At 41.4% G+C, this 20419-nt stretch overlaps 1 protein-coding gene across 1 annotated transcript; it reads left to right on the forward strand.

Annotated features, from left to right (window-relative positions):
• The first annotated feature begins 1358 nt into the window (after positions 1 to 1358).
• Positions 1359 to 20381, forward strand: LOC129815632 (zinc finger MYM-type protein 3-like). Its single transcript, XM_055869615.1, has 25 exons — positions 1359 to 1463; positions 2366 to 3441; positions 3690 to 3748; positions 3835 to 3901; positions 4035 to 4419; positions 4607 to 4787; positions 7728 to 7940; positions 8044 to 8194; positions 8317 to 8429; positions 9029 to 9115; positions 9299 to 9449; positions 9573 to 9745; positions 9848 to 10013; positions 10275 to 10324; positions 10556 to 10712; positions 12161 to 12276; positions 12482 to 12629; positions 12732 to 12881; positions 14832 to 14932; positions 15532 to 15679; positions 15825 to 15964; positions 16108 to 16222; positions 16304 to 16561; positions 18903 to 19017; positions 19197 to 20381. The coding sequence occupies exons 2-25, from the start codon at positions 2373 to 2375 to the stop codon at positions 19381 to 19383; spliced, it is 4500 nt and encodes a 1499-aa protein (XP_055725590.1). The 5' UTR covers positions 1359 to 1463; positions 2366 to 2372; the 3' UTR covers positions 19384 to 20381.
• Positions 20382 to 20419: the final 38 nt, after the last annotated feature.

A 20419-nucleotide genomic window follows, 5' to 3' on the forward strand; every position in this document is an offset into this window, starting at 1 on the left:
ATACACCTACCGTGTTTCCCTCTTTATTGCGTCTTGCCTATGACGCTCATCCATATATCAATATGTACATATTCTTATTCCATCCCTTTAGATTTGTGTGTATTAGGTAGTTGGGGAATTGTTAGATTACTTGTTAGATATTACTGCACTGTCGGAACTAGAAGCACAAGCATTTTGCTACACTCGCGTTAACATCTGCTAACCATGTGTATGTGACCAATTATAATTTGTTTTGATTTGATTCTCGATACCCGTATTATTCCCATGTCGAGACTGCTGCAATTTCTTTTTGACAGGGTGGTTGTCAGCCTCCGCTACCAACACCCATGACATATGCCTTCTTAGCCTCCCTCCATAAGTCATAGAATATTGAAAGTGCGTGAAAAAAGCTAATAGGTCTACGAAAATCTTCTAAAATCTCACTGACATAAAGATGACCCTAGGTGCAGGACCAAATTACCATAGTCAAATAGGGCCTTTGCTAATCGTGATTGGCTCATTTGTTGTGGCGTAGAGAGCTCACGAGAAAGCTGTAGCTTGTGGATTTCCCTCCATGGTCACTTTCGACACCTGTTGTTGATTTAACATTGGTGGAAAAGAGAAAAGATTGGTTGAAAATAACATTAGTAGTAGCTTTCATGCTTATTTAAAAGGTGTTTACAGATGGTTCCAAGGATCCTGACAGTGGATACACGGGAGCGGGAGTTTACATTCCTGAATTTGATGTGCAGATATGTAGAAGACTAACAGGTGGACTGTCTGTATACTCTGTCTGTATGCTGAACAGTTGGCAATGGTAGTTGCTCTCCAGTGGGTGGAGGACGCTCAACCTATTAGAATTGTATTATGTGCAGATTCTTTGTCTGTACTGTGTTTATCCTCTGGTAACTTTAATATGAGTGATCTACTATTGGAGGCATTGACTCTATTAAGGAGACTTGAGAGAGTGGTTGTAGTAGTGTGTTTCTGCTGGATCCCAGCCCATTCAGGTGTGGGTGGGAACGGACTTGTAGACCAAGTAGCCAAATGGGCTTTAAACTAGATATAATTGATACTTGTGCTATATTGGGTAGAGGCTAAGATCATTTTTATAGACATGTAGAAGAGGTGGGACTCCCGAGCACTATGGTCGGCATTTATATGCCCTCCAAAGAAAGGTCAGTGGAACAAGATTCAAAAGGTGGGACGGGGACGAGGGTTTGTTACAAGGGCTCTTTTTTTTCATGTTCTTAGTAGTACATGATTAGGTAGGAGGGTTTCGTGTTTTTGTTTGTTTTGATCATTGACCATTGTTTTTGACAATACATTCCAGTACAGTAGGTGGCGGTATGCACTTCTAACGTCTGTTTGCAGACCGCCATAGAAGAAGAAGAAGTTGTAGCTTGAAACTAGCCACACACCGCAGTTTGCTGGTGGTTGCATGCAACATTTTAGCTAGCTCCAGCAACATTTCATATTTGCAGGTAAATGCACCATACTTTGTAGAAGTCTATCATAATTTATGTTTGAATCATTAATATTATATTTTAATAAAGTTACTATATTATAATTAGTTAGCTAGTGATTTAGTTTGACTGCTAGTTTGCATAAGGCAACGTTAGCTTCGTAACGTTAGCTAGCAGATAGCCTATTGGAAGCTAGCTAGCTATTAGCTAACGTTAGCCAGTAACGTTTTTAGTGGTCTCTTTGCAGAGTCATAAAACATTATACGCTTACCATGCAAGTAGCGAGTTATGTCTATTGTTTAGATAGTATTGAGATTCTATATATAATAATGGGCTAACATGTACCTATCTAGCTTTCCAGGTAGTTAGCTAAATAGCTAGCGTTAGCTAGCTAGCATTCTAACTTGCAAAAATGGAGACGCCAGGTGAGGCGCGCCAAAAGGCAGCAACGTTGTCATAGCCAAACTAGCTAGTGGTTATTACTAGTTACCACAGCCACAGAGTCAAAATGGCTATATCGTAAAAAATAATATAAACTAAAATTAGCTTTTGGGGCCTAAATTAAGGTTGGCATAAGGTTAGCAGTGTGGTTATGATTAGGTTTAAAATCAGATTTTACGAGAAATTGTATAAATAGGCGGGGTTTAGCCAAAATTGTAATTATGACATTGTGGCTGTGGTAACTACTGACAACTGCTAGCTAACGAGTACCAAACTTTAGATAAATTGACCTAGCTAGCTAACTAGATATATGCCTTCACTTGTGTGAGCTCATGGTCTAGAATAGCGGATCCACAATAAACTAGCAACTTGTGGCTGTAATTTCTCAAACCTACCACCACATTTGATTTGACATGAGTACATGTGAGACTGAAGTAAACCATTGTTTTTGTTTCGTTTTTCTTAAATTGTGACGTTAGGTGCAGTATGGAACCCTCAGAGCATCCAGAAACCTCTGCCACTTTTCAAATGGCCAATGAGAATGTACATCTAGACCTGCTATCCACACAGACTGATATGGACCTGTTTTCTGGGCACACTGATATGGGCCTTCTGCCTGCTCAGACTGATGAAGGCCTACTGTCTGCACCGAGTGATATGGACCTGATGCCTGCTCAGACTGATGTAGACCTACTGTCTGCACAGAATGATATGGACCTGCAGCCTGCACAGACTGATATGGAGGTGGCCTACTCTGGCTCACTGGGAACAGAGAGACACAGTGGGGAGCAGCAGGCCCTTGACGAGTTGACAACCTTTCTCACCCAATCTGAAAGAGAGAGGCTGAAAACCCAGGACAGTCTGAGCATCCTGGGGGACCCAGACTCATTGGAACTGTCCAAAGTCCAGGTGGAGGACTTTTACAGCCGCACAGTCCTTCCAGAACCATCAGACTTTCAGGAACCCTCAGTCTTTCCAATGCCCTCAGTCCTTCCAGAACCCTCCGTCCTTCCAGAATCCTCATACCTTCAAGAACCTTCAGGTTTCTCAGAGTCCTCAGTCTATCCAGAACCCTCATACCTTTCAAAACCCTCAGGCTTTTCAGAGCCGTCAGGCCTGCCAGAACACTCAGACTTCCAAGAGCCCTCCGGTTCAGCCACAGGCCTCAGTCAGGATGAGTGGGGCAGGCAGGGTCACACAGAAGCCTGGTCAGAAATGGGAACTGAGCCTGGGACGGACAGGCTGGAGGTCACCGAGGGAACTCCGACTGTAACTGGGACACAGATGCCAGAGACAGGAGAGGAGCAAATGGACATAGTGCATGAAGATCCCACTGCATCTGCTCAAGATGAAGTTGATCCAAGTATGCCTTCTATAGTCAGCGTAGAAAGCTCACACTCTGAGGATGGTCCAGGCAAAGAGGAAGCCTTATCATTCTATGGATTGGTGCCAAAGGTAGAGGGCACAGCAGAGAAAAAGAGTGAGAAAGAACAGCCTGTGGGGGGCAGTATGTCCCCACTATCATCCTGGGCCCAGCCATTGACACCAGGTGAAGGTGTGTAGTAAGGAACTTGGTTTTTAGGTTCATAAGTTTATTACCTTATGTCACATATAGAAGTCTCAGTGCCACATAAATAGTTTGAGAAGAATTAGGGGAAATGCAAAACTTGATTTAGGCTTAATTACACATCTTTGAGAAACGATTAGCAATCACGTCTTCAAATAGCCATGTCAGTTTACATATAGTCTGCATCTACTATGTCATGATTAGCCTTTAGTTACTGATGATTGATTGTGTTTCAGCTGAGGAACAACCTGAAACTGACGTCGCCGGCGAAGATCCAAATGGTCAAAAGACTACGGTAAAAAAAAAAACTTTCCATGAATTCTAGACATTTTCTTTAAAAGTAAGTTAATTACTGTTAGTTACTCTTCTCATTTATTGTAGGGGAGAAAAAGAGGTCGTCCTAATCGTGGAGAAGTGAGGAAAAATACGCATAACATGTCTGATGGAGGTAAAACATCTTTCGTAAATCTGCTTGTGTTTAGCTAATTAATTTTACCTCGGTCTCAACTATCATTATGTAGGACTATTTTTCCAATTATATGATTATCACGCTACTCTAAATGCGTTGTCTTCTGCTGCAGACCAGCTAACAGACAGCGGTTCTGACGATGCAGCTGATGATCCGAGGGACACAGACTTTGACCCTGCACGGTTTGGCCTCCGACGCTCCACCAGGGTCTCCCAAAGGAGCCAGAGCACTCCGCCCCCCCGCCTCACTTCCCCGAAGTTGTCTAGTCCTGCGTCTACCCCTGCGTACACTCAGAGGTCTGGAGGACCCCCTCCACCCCGGCCGCCACCCCCTCGCCAGCCTACCAGGGTCCTCTGTGCCAACTGCAGTGGGATTCTGCAGAGCGGGCAGACAGCCTACCAGCGCAGGGGTCAGCCTCAGCTCTTCTGCAGCTCCACCTGCCTTAACTCCTTTGGCAAGAAAGCCCCCAAGAAAAAGCCCTGTGCTTTCTGTAAAAGGTAATCCTCTCAATAGATATTCAATGAATGTGTTCTTAGTTTTTTCTATTCCTTTCAGTAAGGACAGTGGATTTTATAACAAATTCCTCATGCTATTTCATAGTAAAGTAAGTGTTAACGTTGTGCATCGTTTTGGTCTCAACAATATTTGTGAAATTTACCTCAAGGTTTGTCTCTTTGATTTTAGGGACATGGGGAATAGAAAGGACACCATGCTTGCACAGGTTGGCCAATCACAGTCCTTCCAAGAATTCTGCAACAGCACTTGTCTTTCCCTGTATGAGGCCCGGCTGGAGAAGGGCCCGACACAGCCCCCCAAACCAAGTGCCCCTGCCCAAAGATGCAGTGTGTGCAACCACATGCGTGAGGTACCAAAGCTTTGGCCATAACATTTTAGATGATGTGCTCCCAGCCATAGCATATCTCTTAGTTGTCGATCAAATGTATTTGGCGTCAGTCAAATGGGCGGGCAGGTAAGTTCCCATTCTGTTATCAAAATGTGGGTTGGGACAAGCATGCATTGGCAGGCAAGCTGCAGAAGGGTGAGCAGGTTATTTTTCCCCATCGTTTATCAGTGCAATTTTGACGGCAAACTACAAGCTGAAAAAGTTTGAGGGTTTATCTACTGTTCCCTCATTAGATTTTAGCTCATCTCGCTCTGGCTAACATTTAGTTGTTGATCTTGTTGTTTTTGATGTACATAGGCACCTGAGGGGGGCCTACCATTTCATGGTTGTTTGATCAATAGGGTTGTAAAGTTCCCAAATGTAAGAGGACTCCCGTCGTGTTTACATATTTGCAGAAATCCATTCAGGTGACTTGACGAAAGCTTTCTAATAAGCTAAAGTCGCACTGTTGCTACTGCCTGTAAACACACAGTCCAGTTCAAAGTGAATGATGGCAGGCCTGTGTGGCAAATGGCTTATTTGCATATAATCCTACTGTAGCTCTCAATGGCTATGGTGCACCAGTCTGTGTAGAGTTCAGTCCTGGACAATACATATATATATATTTCTATTAGGTTTTATTTACTGCAATGTCTATTGTCCAAACGCACGGCTGCTTTTTTATGTAATTTTTTATTTATTTAACCTTTATTTTACGAGGAAAGTAAGTTAAGAACAAATTCTTATTTACAATGATGGCCAAACCTTGACGATGCTGGGCCAGTTGTGCGCCACCCTATGGAACTCCCAATCACGTCCGGATAGGATTCGAACCAGGGACTGTAGTGACGCCTCTTGCACTGAGATGCAGTGCCTTAGACCGCTGCGCCACTCGGGAGCCCATATTACTATAGAATATTCACAAATGCCTTACTCTCCGTCATTACCAAACACAATGTTTTAAAATGTGAAAATGACCATATCTAAGTAGTCAAACCAAAGTTTATTTGTCACGTGCGCAGAATACACCAGGTGTTGACCTTACAGTGAAATGCTTACTTACAGGCTCTAACCAACAGTGCAAAAAAAGGTATTACGTGAACAATAGGTAAGTAAAGAAATAAAAACAACAGTAAAAATAACAGTAGCGAGGTTACATACAGTAGCGAGGCTACGTACAGGCACCGATTAGTTGGGTTGATCGAGGTAGTATGTACATATGGTTAAAGTGACTATGCATATGTGATGAACAGAGTAATAGCGTAAAAGAGGGGTTGGTGGGACACAATGCAGATTGCTCGGTCAGCCGATGTGTGGGGGCACTGGTTGGTCGGGCCAATTGAGGTAGTATGTATATGAATGTATAATTAAAGTGACTATGCATATATGATAGACAGAGAGTAGCAGCAGTGTAAAAGAGGGGTTGGTGTGGGGCACACAATGCAAATAGATGTGGTAGCCATTTGATTACCTGTTCAGGAGTCTTATGGCTTGTGGGTAAAAACTGTTGAGAATCCTTTTTGTCCTAGACTTGGCTCTCTGGTACCGCTTGCCATGCGGAAGGTGTATGTGTGTGTATATACAGTGGGGAGAACAAGTATTTGATACACTGCCGATTTTGCAGGTTTTTCCTACTTACAAAGCATGTAGAGGTCTGTAATTTTTATCATAGGTACACTTCAACTGTGAGAGACGGAATCTAAAACAAAAATCCATAAAATCACATTGTATGATTTTTAAGTAATTAATTTGCTTTTTATTGCATGACAAGTATTTGATCACCTATCAACCAGTAAGTTTAAGTGTACTATGATAAAAATTACAGACCTCTACATGCTTTGTAAGTAGGAAAACCTGCAACATCGGCAGTGCATCAAATACTTGTTCTCCCCACTGTATATATTATATTAGCTTCGTATTCTTTCTGGGTGTGTGTATGAACAGATTTTAATATGATTTGATGTTGCTAAAACGCTGTCAGTTCCACTTAAATAGACCAACAAGAGTTCCAAACCACTCTGCCGAAACCAGCTAGTTTTCCCATCCCACTCAGACCACTCCCAGACAGTCCTATCATAATTTTTGCTTGACTATTTTAATTGCAAACAATCAGTAAGGTACTTAATTGTTACATGGAAATGATTTGATATTGAGATAGAAATGGCGGCATTGGACCTTTAACACAGTATGACTACACTTCCACAATGCTTTGCTTATGGTTTAAAATGCTGTAGGCATTTTTGTTAGTCATACATTATATTGAAGCTATTTTAAAGACTGCCGCGTCTACTCTAGCAACAAGTCAACATTTTATGCTTACCTCAAAAAGCTGGCACAAGCCTTACTTGTTCTGATTTGAGTTTCCCCCACCATCTGTTAGTCATTTGTCAATTTGTACAATAAAATCTATTAAAAATAAGTAGGCACTTTTTAATGCCAAGCACTGCAAAACCACACAATAATGTGATTATGGTATACCTTCTTTAATGTTGCCTTTGTGTTGGAAATGTTAGTTAGAGATTTGAGCTCAGTCAATGTAGTGTATGTGAAGTGTTTGTCACGTCATGGACTTTTCCCAGAAGTAGTGACAAAGAATGCCTAAACCCTGGTGACACACATTTCACTGTCACCTCATGTTGATATTTCATAATTGAAAAGATTTTATGTGTGTAACTGGATCTATGCTGTGATTATGGAGTCTGCATGAGGCAGGAATTCTGTCAACCTTTGAAATCAATATCGACAAGTTTATGCTGCTGTTGAGTCTGTTTGTATGCTATGAGCAGGCAGCAGAATAAATTATAATCAACTACAAGATTTTGGCCGACTAATGGGAAATGAAAAAGGATGGCATTATTTGAAGTTAGGATTGAGAGAATTCAGACCTGAGTTTTTTTACCTTCCTTCCCTCTTCTGCCTCAGATTAACCATGAGGTAACCATGGGCAACATGATTCACCTGATGTGCAGCGATGCCTGCTTCAACCGTTTCCGCGCCACCAAGGGCCTGAAGACCAGCTGCTGTGACGCGTGTGGCACCTACATCAACACATTCACCTCCCGGGCTGAGTACCTACTGCATGAGGGCCAACAGAGGAGGTTCTGCAACTCCTCCTGTCTCAGGCTGTATAAGATGGTGGGTGCTTCTCTCTTCTTGAATGTACAGTCTTGTAGTATTGAGTGATATGAGAGTGATTTGTCTGCTTAGTGTTTAATCAAAGTGTCGTCTTTGATTTCAGAAAAACACTAAGGTGCTCTCGTGCCAGTGGTGTAGGACTCTGTGTAAGAATTTTGACATGCTGTCTAAAGTGGATCAGTATGGCAAGACAAGACACTTCTGTTCTTTGTGTTGTATCGCCTCACATAAAGTTAAAACTTCTGGGGACACAGGTACATTCTACTCTCCTTGGCTTGTTTACTACTGTATTAATTCACCTTTGCTTAATCTGAATGTATTGACGTGATGTCTGACTGTGAATGGCTCTTCACTATTACATCTGCTTCTTTTCCAGTACCCAGTGAAGCCTGCAGTTCCTGCAAAAGAAGCCCCTCTGAACCTTACTACTGTAAAACAAATGAGGCCGTGTACGTCTTCTGTAGCCCTAGCTGTTGGAGCAAATTTCAGGTTGGATAAATCCATACCCTTAATAGAGTTTGGACAACACTACAACCTACAGATGCATTGTCCAGTATTTAGTCACAACATGGTCTGCCAGATGTTTATACACTTTATTTTATGTGCATTTGTTTTAAACGTAAATTTTGAGTACCTCAGTTGTTCAACAAAAACAATTGGTGAGGGATTCTGAAAGTGAAAAAAAAGAACCGTTAATATTTGCAGTGTGATGTACAGGCTTGGCCGTAGGTGCCCGTTAAGCAGAAAATGCTAGTTAAAATGCAGACCAAGCAGCTGCAGTGGGGAGCTCAGCCTCACTTCTGGAGCCCGTTAAAATAATAACTGATCATAAAGCTTTTTAGTGTGGAGAGGGTCACCCTTTGAAAGCTTTTGCCTTTATTCTACCAAAGAACCTATGAATTAGGGCTTGGTCTGTTTCTGCAAAACCCTTGCAAAAAAAATGTCTGAGAATGGGCTGAGACATTCTTGAGTCCCTCTTTGATACTATTTCTGTGAGGTTGCTTGTTGTTTTTTTTGCCTTGGCTTAATGTTTGCTGCTCATTCTCTTCTTGTTTAATCTCCAATTAAGAAATATCTCTTCTTCACAGAGCAACAGTCCCAATGGAGACCTCTACTTCAACTGTCTCTCTTGTCATAACATGTTCAGTGGGGTACCAGAAATCCTAGACTGGCAGGTAATCAAAATGTGCATTTTACATACATTGTGCCAAAAAAAGTGGTTTAGTGAAAACTTATTTTTTTCAAGACTACTTCAAGAAGTACATCCACGATTCTGTGTGGTCCTGTATGCTTCAGTTGGTAGATAATGGCGCTTGTTACACCAGGCTTGAATATATCATTATTTTGTTTGCTTTCAGGACTCAATATATCAGTTCTGCTGTAAGGAGTGCTGTGAGGACTACAAGCGTCTGAATGGTGTGGTTTCCGTGTGTGAGCACTGCAACCAAGAGAAACTGCTGCATAAGAAGATAAAGTTCTCTGGGGTGGAGAAAACCTTCTGCAGTGACGGTTAGCATGATGCATGCATTTCTGTGCGCATTTTTACATGCAATATATTGTCGATTTACATGAAAACACTTTACTGTGTCTAGGCAGAGACTTATGTTTTTTTGTTGTCTCTTTTTTACCAAGGTTGCATTCTACTGTACAAGCAAGACTTTGCTCAACAACTGGGCCTGTGCTGTATAACCTGTACATACTGTTCTCAGACCTGCTCACGGGCGGTCACAGAGGAACAGGATGGCAACACATGGGACTTCTGCAGTGAAGATTGTAAAAGCAAATACCTCTTGTGGTACCTGAAAGTATGTCCGAACAATAACAATGCCATATTTACACCATGACCATATGACTGACCCTGAAGTTTTAGGTGGCTGCCGTGTTTTGAGCTGTGTGTGTTCTCCTAGGAAGCACAGTGCCATGCCTGCAAGCGTCAGGGGGAGCTCCTGGAGACCATCCACTGGAGGGGAGAGATCAAACACTACTGTGACCAGCCGTGCCTCCTGCGCTTCTACAGCCAACAGAACCAGCCCAACCTAGACACCAAGCAGGGCCCTGCGAGCCTGCTCAGCAGTGCGTTAGCTTAACATACGCCAACACATGCAAACACAACACCCATACTGTATTTATCATAAACCCAATCCATACATGGGAATAGTTTTTTCTAAGTACGCTGTGTTGTAATATAATTGTTTGTTTGGTTTTCACTGTTTGATAAAATGTTACAAAGTTACTGCTATTGTTTTTGTGATTTCCCTAAAATCTGTCAAATGTAAACACATGTTCATCTCAGTAATTCACTGTTAAACTTGTATATGTTTACTGGACTTACAGGTAATTCCCCAGAGTCTACACCTCCCCCTGCAGCTATAAAGACAAGTGAAGTAAGTGTGCTTTTTGACTTGGTGCTCCAAAAGTTGGGGGGGATGCCACCGAAAGGACACAAAAATGCATTTGAGCTTGGCTTTTACCACGCATACAAATGTATTCTCTGCTTGAAAAAAAAAACGTGATTGGATTTTGAAATAAAGTGAAGAGCTACTTTTCTCTCTAAAATTTCTGCTGAGTGAACAACATCCAAACATTTATTTATGTCAATGTTTCTATTATTTCAGGCCACAGGAAGAGGCCTGAAGAAGACTGTAGCCAAGCCTGCTCTTCCCTTCACTCTACCTCTCTCCCAAAGGAACAAATCCTCCATGTGTAAACCCATGATGGCCACTACTGGTGTTGCATGTAAACCTGAGATGAAGTCCCAGAGTTGCCAGACAGGTAATCCCGAATGTAATCCCATGTCCCTTTCTGTAGACTGGTTGGCTGACAACATAACGAAAATGATGCGTGTGCATCAATGTGGCCGGAAGGCGTGCGTTATGATTCTGAATGGTCAGATGGCAGCTTCCTGTCTTTGTTGCTAGCTAAGTGGGGAATCATAGGTGGTTCGTTTCAGCCCATTGTAGACTATATGACCAAAAGTATGTGGACACTTCCTCGTCGAACATGTCATTCCAAAATGATGTGAATTAATATGCAGTTGGTCCCCTATTTGCTGCTATAACAGCCTCCACTCTTCTGGGAAAGCTTTTCACTAGATGTTCGAACATTGCTGCGGGGACTTGCTTCCATTCAGCCACAAGAGCATTGGTGAGGCCGGGCAGTGATGTTGAGCGATTAGGCCTGGTTCGCAGTCGGCATTTCAATTCATCCCAAAGGTGTTCGATGGGATTGAGGTCAGGGCTCTGTGCAGGCCAGTCAAGTTCTTCCACACTGATCTCGAGACACCATTTCTGTATGGACCTCGCTTTGTACATGGGGGCGTTGTCATGCTGAAACAGGAAATGGGGGTCGGTTGCAGACGATTTTTACGTGCTTCAGCACTCGGCAGTCTCGTTCTGTGAGCTTGTGTGGCCTACCACTTCGCGGCTGAGACATTTTTTCTCCTAGACGTTTCCACTTCACAATAACAGCACTTTTATAGTTGACCGGGGAAGCTCTAGCAGGGCAGAAATTTGACAAACTGACTTATTGGAAAGGTGGCATCCTATGATGGTGCCATGGTGAAAGTCACTGAGCTCTTCAGTGAGGCTATTCTACTGCCAATGTTTGTCTATGGAGTTTGCATGGCTGGGTGCTCGATTTTATACACTTGTCAGCAACGGGTGTGGCTGAAATAACCAAATCCACAAATTTAAAGGGGTGTCCACATACTGTTGTGTATATATTGTGTATCTTATTGATACCATGTCTTGTTTTGACTGTCGTGTCTAATTTAATATGGCAAAAAAAAATCTAGCTAGCTAGCCAACAACTGTAACGATGTAGTTGAGACTGCTCATTGTATGTTTTCAATTAATGTATGTTTTCTATAAACATTTGGAGACTAAATATAGTTTACATAGTCAACATTCTAAGCCAACCCCATCTGTTTTGCCCCTTAGTTGCTCACACAACAACCAACCCATCTATGGGACTCACTAACACTGTATTTAATATTTATTTAATATTTAAGATGAATTCTTTAAGAATCAATAGGTGTATATATCATTAATTTATAAGTCCAAAATGGATGTCACAGCTAAGGATTCTAGCTTTAAACAAAACATCCCTATTCATATGCTAAGAGCTTTATGTTAAATCAGGCCAACAATTATATAATTATATTAGCAATTGCAAAAAAATGCACCTTCATGGTTTTAATAAATGTTGTCTGTTGGTTTCAGATGATTTCTTGCAGTCCCCAGCTGTGGTGTTGCCAGTCCCTGTGCCTGTGTTTGTTCCTGTACCTTTGAATATGTACTCTCAGTACACTCCCATACCTATGGCCCTGCCTCTGCCGGTGAGTTGGTTTTGTCTAGCTCCTTTTGAGTATTGTGCAAATATTACTCTAGGCTTATCGTCATTAATTTAGAGTCTAGAGTAACTCTTTGTTTCCAGCCAAACGTGTTCCTTATGGGTGCCTACACACTGCTGCAATCTGTGGTTCTCTAGAGTGACTGTGTCCTATTTGTCTGCTTATTGTTTTTCTCTTTATTCTCTGTTAGATCCCTGTCCCCATGTTCCTACCCGTCACACTGGATCATATCGATAAACTTGTGGAATACATAAATGACCTGAAACTCCAGATCCCGTCTGATCCACTGGAGGCTGACATTCTGGCCATGGCAGACATGATAGCAGAGGAAAATAAAGGCAAGGGCTCCTATGGATCTCTCTCTCTACTTAGTCAACTTGCCATTTGATGTTCTAGATATAATTATTGTAACTATATGGTGGTTATATGTGTTTATTTAGATCTGGACAGTGATCAGAAAGCAGGCCCGTTGCTGAGGGACTGCACCTTATTTGATTCTTCATCCCAAGATGACATCCTCTCCATGGCTGTCAATATGGCTGATGTACTGACTGAGCCAGGTCAAGACCCAGTAGATGAGCTCACCAAAGGCAGGTTCAAGCTTTATAATATGTCATGTCTAATGCAGGGGTCTCCAACAGGTTGATCGAGCTACCAGCCCACCTATGAGTAGCTTGCCAAACAATTTTGAAAGTACATGCATTTTTACATGCACGTTCCACCGCGAACTGTCATAAACAAATCTCCCAAGTATCAGACGCTGCAAGCTCCTTGCTACTATCTAATCAATGCAACATTGACATTATCCCACCCCTGGTTAGTAACTATTGGCTTAAAAAGACAAACTTAAAACACAATATCTGCCAATTAATTTCCAGTAATATTGCCCCTGTCTGTGTGGTGCATGAGCTTGTCTATCACTCTGTGTTGCCAGTTGATGTGATACCGTCTTCTGGTTTGAAAGAAATACTTTCCCCAAAACCTTCTCAATTAAATGTTAACTGCAAAGCAGGCTTACCTGGCAGAAGTATTTCATGAGTAAGTACACCATTTGTTATTTGCCAACTTTGCCATGAAATGAGCAGCAGCGGTACAGAACCATCCTAGACGGCACATTCCTCACTCGCAATTAAAGGCCCAGATGCTCAATTAAAGGGCCATTGCACTCAATCCAATGTATTAATTTTCTTCCAGACCTAAACATTTTCTTCTGGTTTGATATAAGCATTGACATGGACTCCGAACATCCAATGTCATTGTTTTCTATGACCAATTGTAATTTTGAGAATAAAAAATATATAAAACCAGGAAAAATCCAACCGAGAAAATAATTTGGGAAAATATAAAACAGAATTTGGGGTGGGGGTCACAGATTTGATAGGGCCCCACCTAGTGGTTTATTAAATCCTTAAGTCTATTGGCGCACCCGTGCGTCAATCTAAGTTACACAACAACAACAAAAACATTTTAAAATCCGTCAGATTAAGCTAGATATGATTTTATTTTATTTTTTTACATGGGTTGCATCTTAATCCACTGCAGTCGCCTATGTCGGCCTTTCCGCATCTGCGGTGGAAGGTGGCCAAGCTACGGCGGTGTTTGTCAAACCATGAGACATCCTGAAAATCGGTCTTCTCACGAAAACGTCTGTAGTATCCAAACGGTTTGGCCTAGAAAACTAATATGACCACTCTATGGAAAGATGAGACTCACAAACACGATGGTCTTCTCCATTTTGCTTGAAGTCGGTAATGCTGATGTGCCAACTTCTGTCTGTAGCGTCAACCATTTTGTCTAAAAACTAATATGATCCTTCTGTGGAAAGGGGAGACTCATGAACACAATGGTGGCTGAAGGTAACCCATACAAATTAAAGGAAGTTTGGGGGTAGTTTTGTACCAACAAAAATAAGGGGTTAGTTATGTGTCCAAAAACCACATATTTCCTGAGGTTTCTTATCTCCTAGATATAGGACAGACACTTCAAAACCTTCATCATTATGATTTATTTTTAGACTTTTTTTTGTTGTTGCTATTTTTGAATGTGTTATTCAGTGCATTTCTGTGGGCTATAGTAGTAAAGGCCAAATTCTATATTTTATCAATGTTTTTTCATCCCTAAAGCGGTCTCAAAATTCCAAATCAAATAGCTAAATGATCCATATTCCATATGTTAGCTTAGTAGAAATGCCCCCAACGACTTACAGGACCCGGGGAAGAGTTGCAGGGGAAAAGAGAAGAACCATGTGCCTATTTGAAAGCTATTAAAAAAAAATACAGGACCCGGGGAAGAGTTGCAGGGGAAAAGAGAAGAACCATGTGCCTATTTGAAAGCTATAAAAAAAAAAAGAGAAAAGTAGTAGCTCGCGACAGGTTTTGTTTTTTAAAAAGTTGTTCTAATGCGGTAAAAGGTTGGAGACCCCTGGTCGGATTAGTTTGCTTTGCTGCCTGAGATGTGTAAAGGTACACTATAATTGCACACACTCTGTCAACAGTCTATGATATATATATTTTGTGTCCATTCTCATTTGTGTTCTTTAGCTTCCCTGGACCTGAACCCCAATGTTGATTTCCTCTTTGACTGTGGGATGCCGCCTCATGCTACTTCAGCAGAGCAGAGCGCCGACATCACTGTTCAGAAGGTATAAATAAACACAGCCTATAATACAAGTGTATTCTGTCTGTTTTTTTCTAGACCTTACTATGACTTTAATTTTGTGTTGAATGAAATAGTGTCATAAACGTTCAACTTATATGAGAGACGCAGTGGAATCACATAGGATGCTGGACATCAGGAAAAAGCTGGAACCAACATGAGATGTCTTGGTGTCAGACTTACCGGAGACCAGTGCTCATGTTCTGCATACTTATAGACAGCTGCAACAGGGTCCCAAAGGTGAAATGGCTGAATATCAAATATATCCCTGGCGGAAGGCAGGCATGGTCCCCAACATGCGGCTCATGTAACATAAGGCAACAGTCACAAAACCTACAAGATGGACTGCTTACCAATGAACAGTGTCCTTAAAACAAGAGAGTATTTGACATATATACTGAAATGTTTACTTTTGCGCTTTGGTGGTCTCTTGGACCAGACAACTTCTTAATGATCAATGCACGTGTAGAATTTATGTAATGGGTGAACTCGGAAGAGAATATGAGTAACTAACTAACCAACTACAGTAGCTACCCCTTAACAGGTCATAGCAGTGTGATGTCTAATATAGGCTTTGTGTCACAGGGACCCAAGCGTCAGGCCATGTCAGAGATGACCCTACACGATCCCCTGGACAGTCAGCCTCTCGGTGCCGGTTTGAACAGCTCCCTTGGGGTTAAAGCCTGGAGGTCATGGGCCCAAAGCAAGCACTCAGACACTGACTACAGAAAACGTAGGATATCTCTTGACTGGAACTTTAAATGTACCCGTCTTTGATAGCTCTGCTTTGAGTTTGATAGATCTCCTGTGAGTAAAATGGGCTGTAATGTTTCAATGTAATCCTGATAATAAAGTGCCTGTAATTTTCTCCCTTATAGAGAAACCATTAGACCTTCTCTTGTGTAGTCCTGAGGAACTGAACCATGGCCTGTCGCAGTTTGTCCAAGACATTGTTCATCCTAGAGGGCCGTGCTACAAGCCTGACAGTGTATTTTACCTCTGTCTGGGGATTCAACAGGTCTTGTAGTTAATATTTGCAATTTGTGGAAGAGTGGCTTATTCAAATCTTACATGATTTTATTTTTAGGAAAGGTCCTTTTTTTTATACAGTGTTCAACTAAAACATTTGAGCACAGTGGTCTTGTCTTGTATATTTTCCAGTATCTCCTTGAAAACAACCGGATGGTGAATATATTCACAGACCAGTTATATGTCACCTTCGCTGAGGAGCTGAATAAGATTGTCAGCCAATGGCTGCCTTCCATGTCACCTAATGGTGAGTTCATATTTCTATTTTATTTTCACACATTTTGTCTATGTGTCGTATTTGGGGTGTAAGTAATGTGTTTGGGTGCAGGTGGTCTCGGTTCTCGTGTCCTGGAGGAGCACCTGTGGGAGTGTAAACAGCTGGGTGTGTATTCTCCCTTTGTCCTGCTCAACACTCTCATGTTCTTCAACACCAAATACTTTGGTCTGACCACCGTGGAGCAGCACCTCCAGCTCTCCTTCTCTACAGTCACGCGCCAGGCCAAGAGGAGGTCTACACCACATGGCATGGTCAAGTCGTCTAGTGTCTGCTACCACCCCAAATCTCAACACAAGAGAACAAGTAAAGGTGAGGTTTCTATCTAATTGACGACAGATTTTCATACGAATATTATAAAATCTGCATCAAGAAAATGTGCTTTTTCCCACCAGTGGTGTTTCCACCAAACAGACTTGTTGCAGATTAGTCAGTGTGTGTGATGGCGTAGTGGACACAACATACTTTTTCACTTCAGTTTTCATGTACCGAATAAAAATCTAAAATCTGATGAGATTACTATGGATATGAGTGAGAATATTTGTCAACCGGCAGTAAAGCATTGATCGTCATGTCACGGGAATAAGACCCTTGATATTTATTAGAAAGGGGCATTAAGAGCACCGTGCACTTTAACCACCCTGTGAAGTTCATCATAACTTATTTCATCTGTAGCCTAATAAACTGCATGCTTTCCCAAGTTGTAGTGAAAGGACCACACACCATATCATTGCGTGACTCTTAAGTTTACTTCGATATGATGGTTATTATGTCAATAATCATGCATGAATGCGTTTCCACGGCCATTTCTCTCATAATTAATTCTACCGACATTAAAAAGATCCCACCATGTCGAACGGACAAATTATCTGTCAGCATTTATAAAATTGTACCGAAACTACATGTCTCCATCACAGCTGTTGTGAATTTTTGTATTTTTTATGGTACCAGACACAACATTAGCGTTAATTTGTATTTTTCATGTCTGAGATTTGATTTAGTATAAGAAAGCCCAGTGAATGAGAAGTGTTAATATGCTCCTTAGCCCAATGGATGATTGGCTAGTTGTCATTCCCAGTAACCAATGAGAGATTGCGTTGCTTTGGGTCAAGGGTCATGACCCCAGCTTGGGGTGGGGGAATTTGGTCGCCTATCTTGAGTTGTACCACATTTCAGCTGAATGACGGGGGCTGACCAGGGCTAGGGTATGGAGTCATTTTACATGAATATCTACAACTAGGTGAAATTAAATCTTTGAGTTCATATTTAGAATGTTTGAAAGTCTAGTATAGTGTTATGAGGTCCAGTTTAGTGGTAAGAATGTATTTTCCAAGACATCCTAAAAATACTGTGCTTGTAGATATAATACACTATTTCCAACAAAACATATTTTCAACTTCAGTAATTTATATAATTTGGATGTATACTTGACCAAAGCATTGTAGGATCTTTGCCTTTATCTGCTGAGGAATGATGGTTGACATTTGTCTTAAACCCAGGTTATAAGACTGGCTTTTTCTTATTATTAACTCCCCTTATCACTACAGTTTTTAAAAATGCAATTAGATGGTGATGGGTAATTCTCTTAGGCAGGACCAACACTCCTAAACATGGTCCTGCTGACCCCAAAGAGCTTCCATTGAAGATAAATTATTAAAAACAGTTAAACTGTCTTCCAGCGATCAAATAACATGGTGCTAATGAGTTGTACTGCTTGGAGTCCAACTCCTGTGAAAATGTCCTTGTGCCAGTTGTTTATTTAAAACATATAGGCTAGCCTAGACCCACATCTCCATCCTACTTTTTCTGATTACTGGCATGTTCTGACTGAAACATAATCACGTGTTTTAACGTAGGTCTATTTTCAACTCGGCCTGACCATTCTCTGGATATCAGTGTCACTAGCTAGATTCCTCTGGCTTTGTAGGTCAGTTTGAAATGGATCAGTTTGGTACTCCTTTGGTGGTTTTATGCTGACGTATAAAATTAAAAAGAGGATTTTAGTGTGACATTGTCACCTGTTGACTGTTGGTGTTCTATGAGTGCTTGTCTTAAATATTACAAATAACAGTGAGAGAGCTGTTGATGTAGGAGAAGGAAGTTGTTGCCCCCCCCGGTTGGTCCATACTGCTATTCGCAGTGTGTCGAACAGCTATTTATACCGCAAAGTGGAGTTCTTTGAAGAGCTGCTAAGTATTGGAGGTGTACCATGGTATGTGTCTTAGAACTGGCCCTGGCCATACATACTACAAACGCCAACCCCTGGCCTGCCACTGTTTGGGAAAACCAGGAAGCTAAAAGGAGCAACTCTTGAGTTGTGCAACATGATATACTAGTAGAGAATCTGACTGAATGTCAAAGTGTTTTAGATGTAAATCAACGTTGGATAAAACATGTGGGCATGTGACCTTCATGACATCAAAAAGTACCTTTTTATGGAAAAAAGACCCTGTCCTTTGCAAAATAATATAAATTTTAATAACCTTTTTATAGTATGACAGACAGTGACATAAAAAAACTAAACTGTTCCCCATAACTGTCTGGCAGTCAGCTTAATCAGTTTAGCTTGGCCCTAACTGTAGCCAAGTGTTAAAATAAACACCAAGGGGTCAAACAGTGAAGTGAGCCTGTACTCTGTTCTGTTTACACACAGAGGGCGGCTTGGGAAAGAGGAAACGGGATGAGCCTTCTGAGCTGGAGCAACAAGAGAACCGGTTGAACCCTCTCAGATGCCCCGTCAAATTCTTTGAGTTCTACCTCTCCAAATGGTAAGCAATGTAGACTGGCCAGGTACGCACAGCAGCGTTTGAAACACCAGTTGAAGGCAGTGGACTATCCCTGGGTGTCATAGATTCTGAATTGGTTTGATACATTGGAATGAATAAATGAAACTGTATAGTTTCCTTTGTTAGATTCACATATGGTGTCTGTCTTTGTGTTCCTACAGCTCCGATGGTGTGCGGAGCAGCTGCAGTGCATTCTACCTGCAGCCAGAGAGCACATGTATGGCCGAGAGTCCTCGCTGGTATTCTGACATCCCCATGGACAAGGGCAGGCTGGGAATTATGCTCAACAGGATCCTGGCTGTCAAGGATGTCTATGATGAGCACCCGGGACAGGGAGACATGGACTGACAGCCACGCAACAAGTTTATATAGTGTACATTGCTGATGTGGAAGCCGCTAGCACAAGTTACTTTTTCCATTTTTTTTATTTAGTAATTTAGACGCTCTTATCCAGAGCGACATACAGTAGTGAGTGCATACCTTTTCGTACTGGTCCCCCGTGGGAATCGAACCCACAACCCTGGCGTTGTATGCACCATGCTCTACTAACTGAGCCACACAGGACCCACAACCCTGGCATTGTACTAACTACAATGCCTTTAGTTGTTCCATGGTTGTTATATCACCCCTACACAAATAGTTCAGTCAGCATTTCCCCCATAGAATTACCATTGTAGCTAGATCTGTATAGAAACTATATTAGCACTGCCGTATACCACCCTCAGTTCAGATAATGTATTTGGAACGCTTAGGTACTTTGGGCACTGTCAAAGACAACTAGTTGAAAGGTCTGGTTTGTATTGGAAACCCATATATTTGTTTGTTATGAAGTGTGCAGAACAGCTGTATAAAAGTACTTTACTTTAGTTCATAAAACTATTTAATTGACACTGCATTTAACTCCCTATGCCAGCCTCACTGGATTTTGTTTCATACAAAAGCTTAATGTTCATACACTGATAACATAAACAGTAATGTTCAATTTAAACACTTTAAATCTGTGTTTAACCCTGTGGCCAGTGAGGTGGAAACCATTTATTGCTGCCGTAGATGTTCACATGTACAGTATCAAGAAACTCATAGTCATGGCAGACCTTTTACTTCATAGCTAATGTGTATATATATTTCCCCTCATAATTTCTTATTGTTACAATCATATAACCAACCGGTCATTAAACCACACAAAAGAAGCCTAACTTCATGATAGAAATCTTTTATTTTAAACTTTTTGATCCTGCTTAGATTGTCTTTCATTTACAAACTTACGGTTTAATGCATTTTATGTCCTGAATGTCTTGAGAAAAGTTGATTATGTACTATAAAGTTTATTTTCTGTCTTTTTCTAATTGAAGGAATCAAGAATGAATGTCTTGTACAAATTCTT

This window comes from Salvelinus fontinalis, chromosome 2 (assembly GCF_029448725.1).
Source record: "Salvelinus fontinalis isolate EN_2023a chromosome 2, ASM2944872v1, whole genome shotgun sequence".
NCBI lineage: Eukaryota > Metazoa > Chordata > Actinopteri > Salmoniformes > Salmonidae > Salvelinus > Salvelinus fontinalis.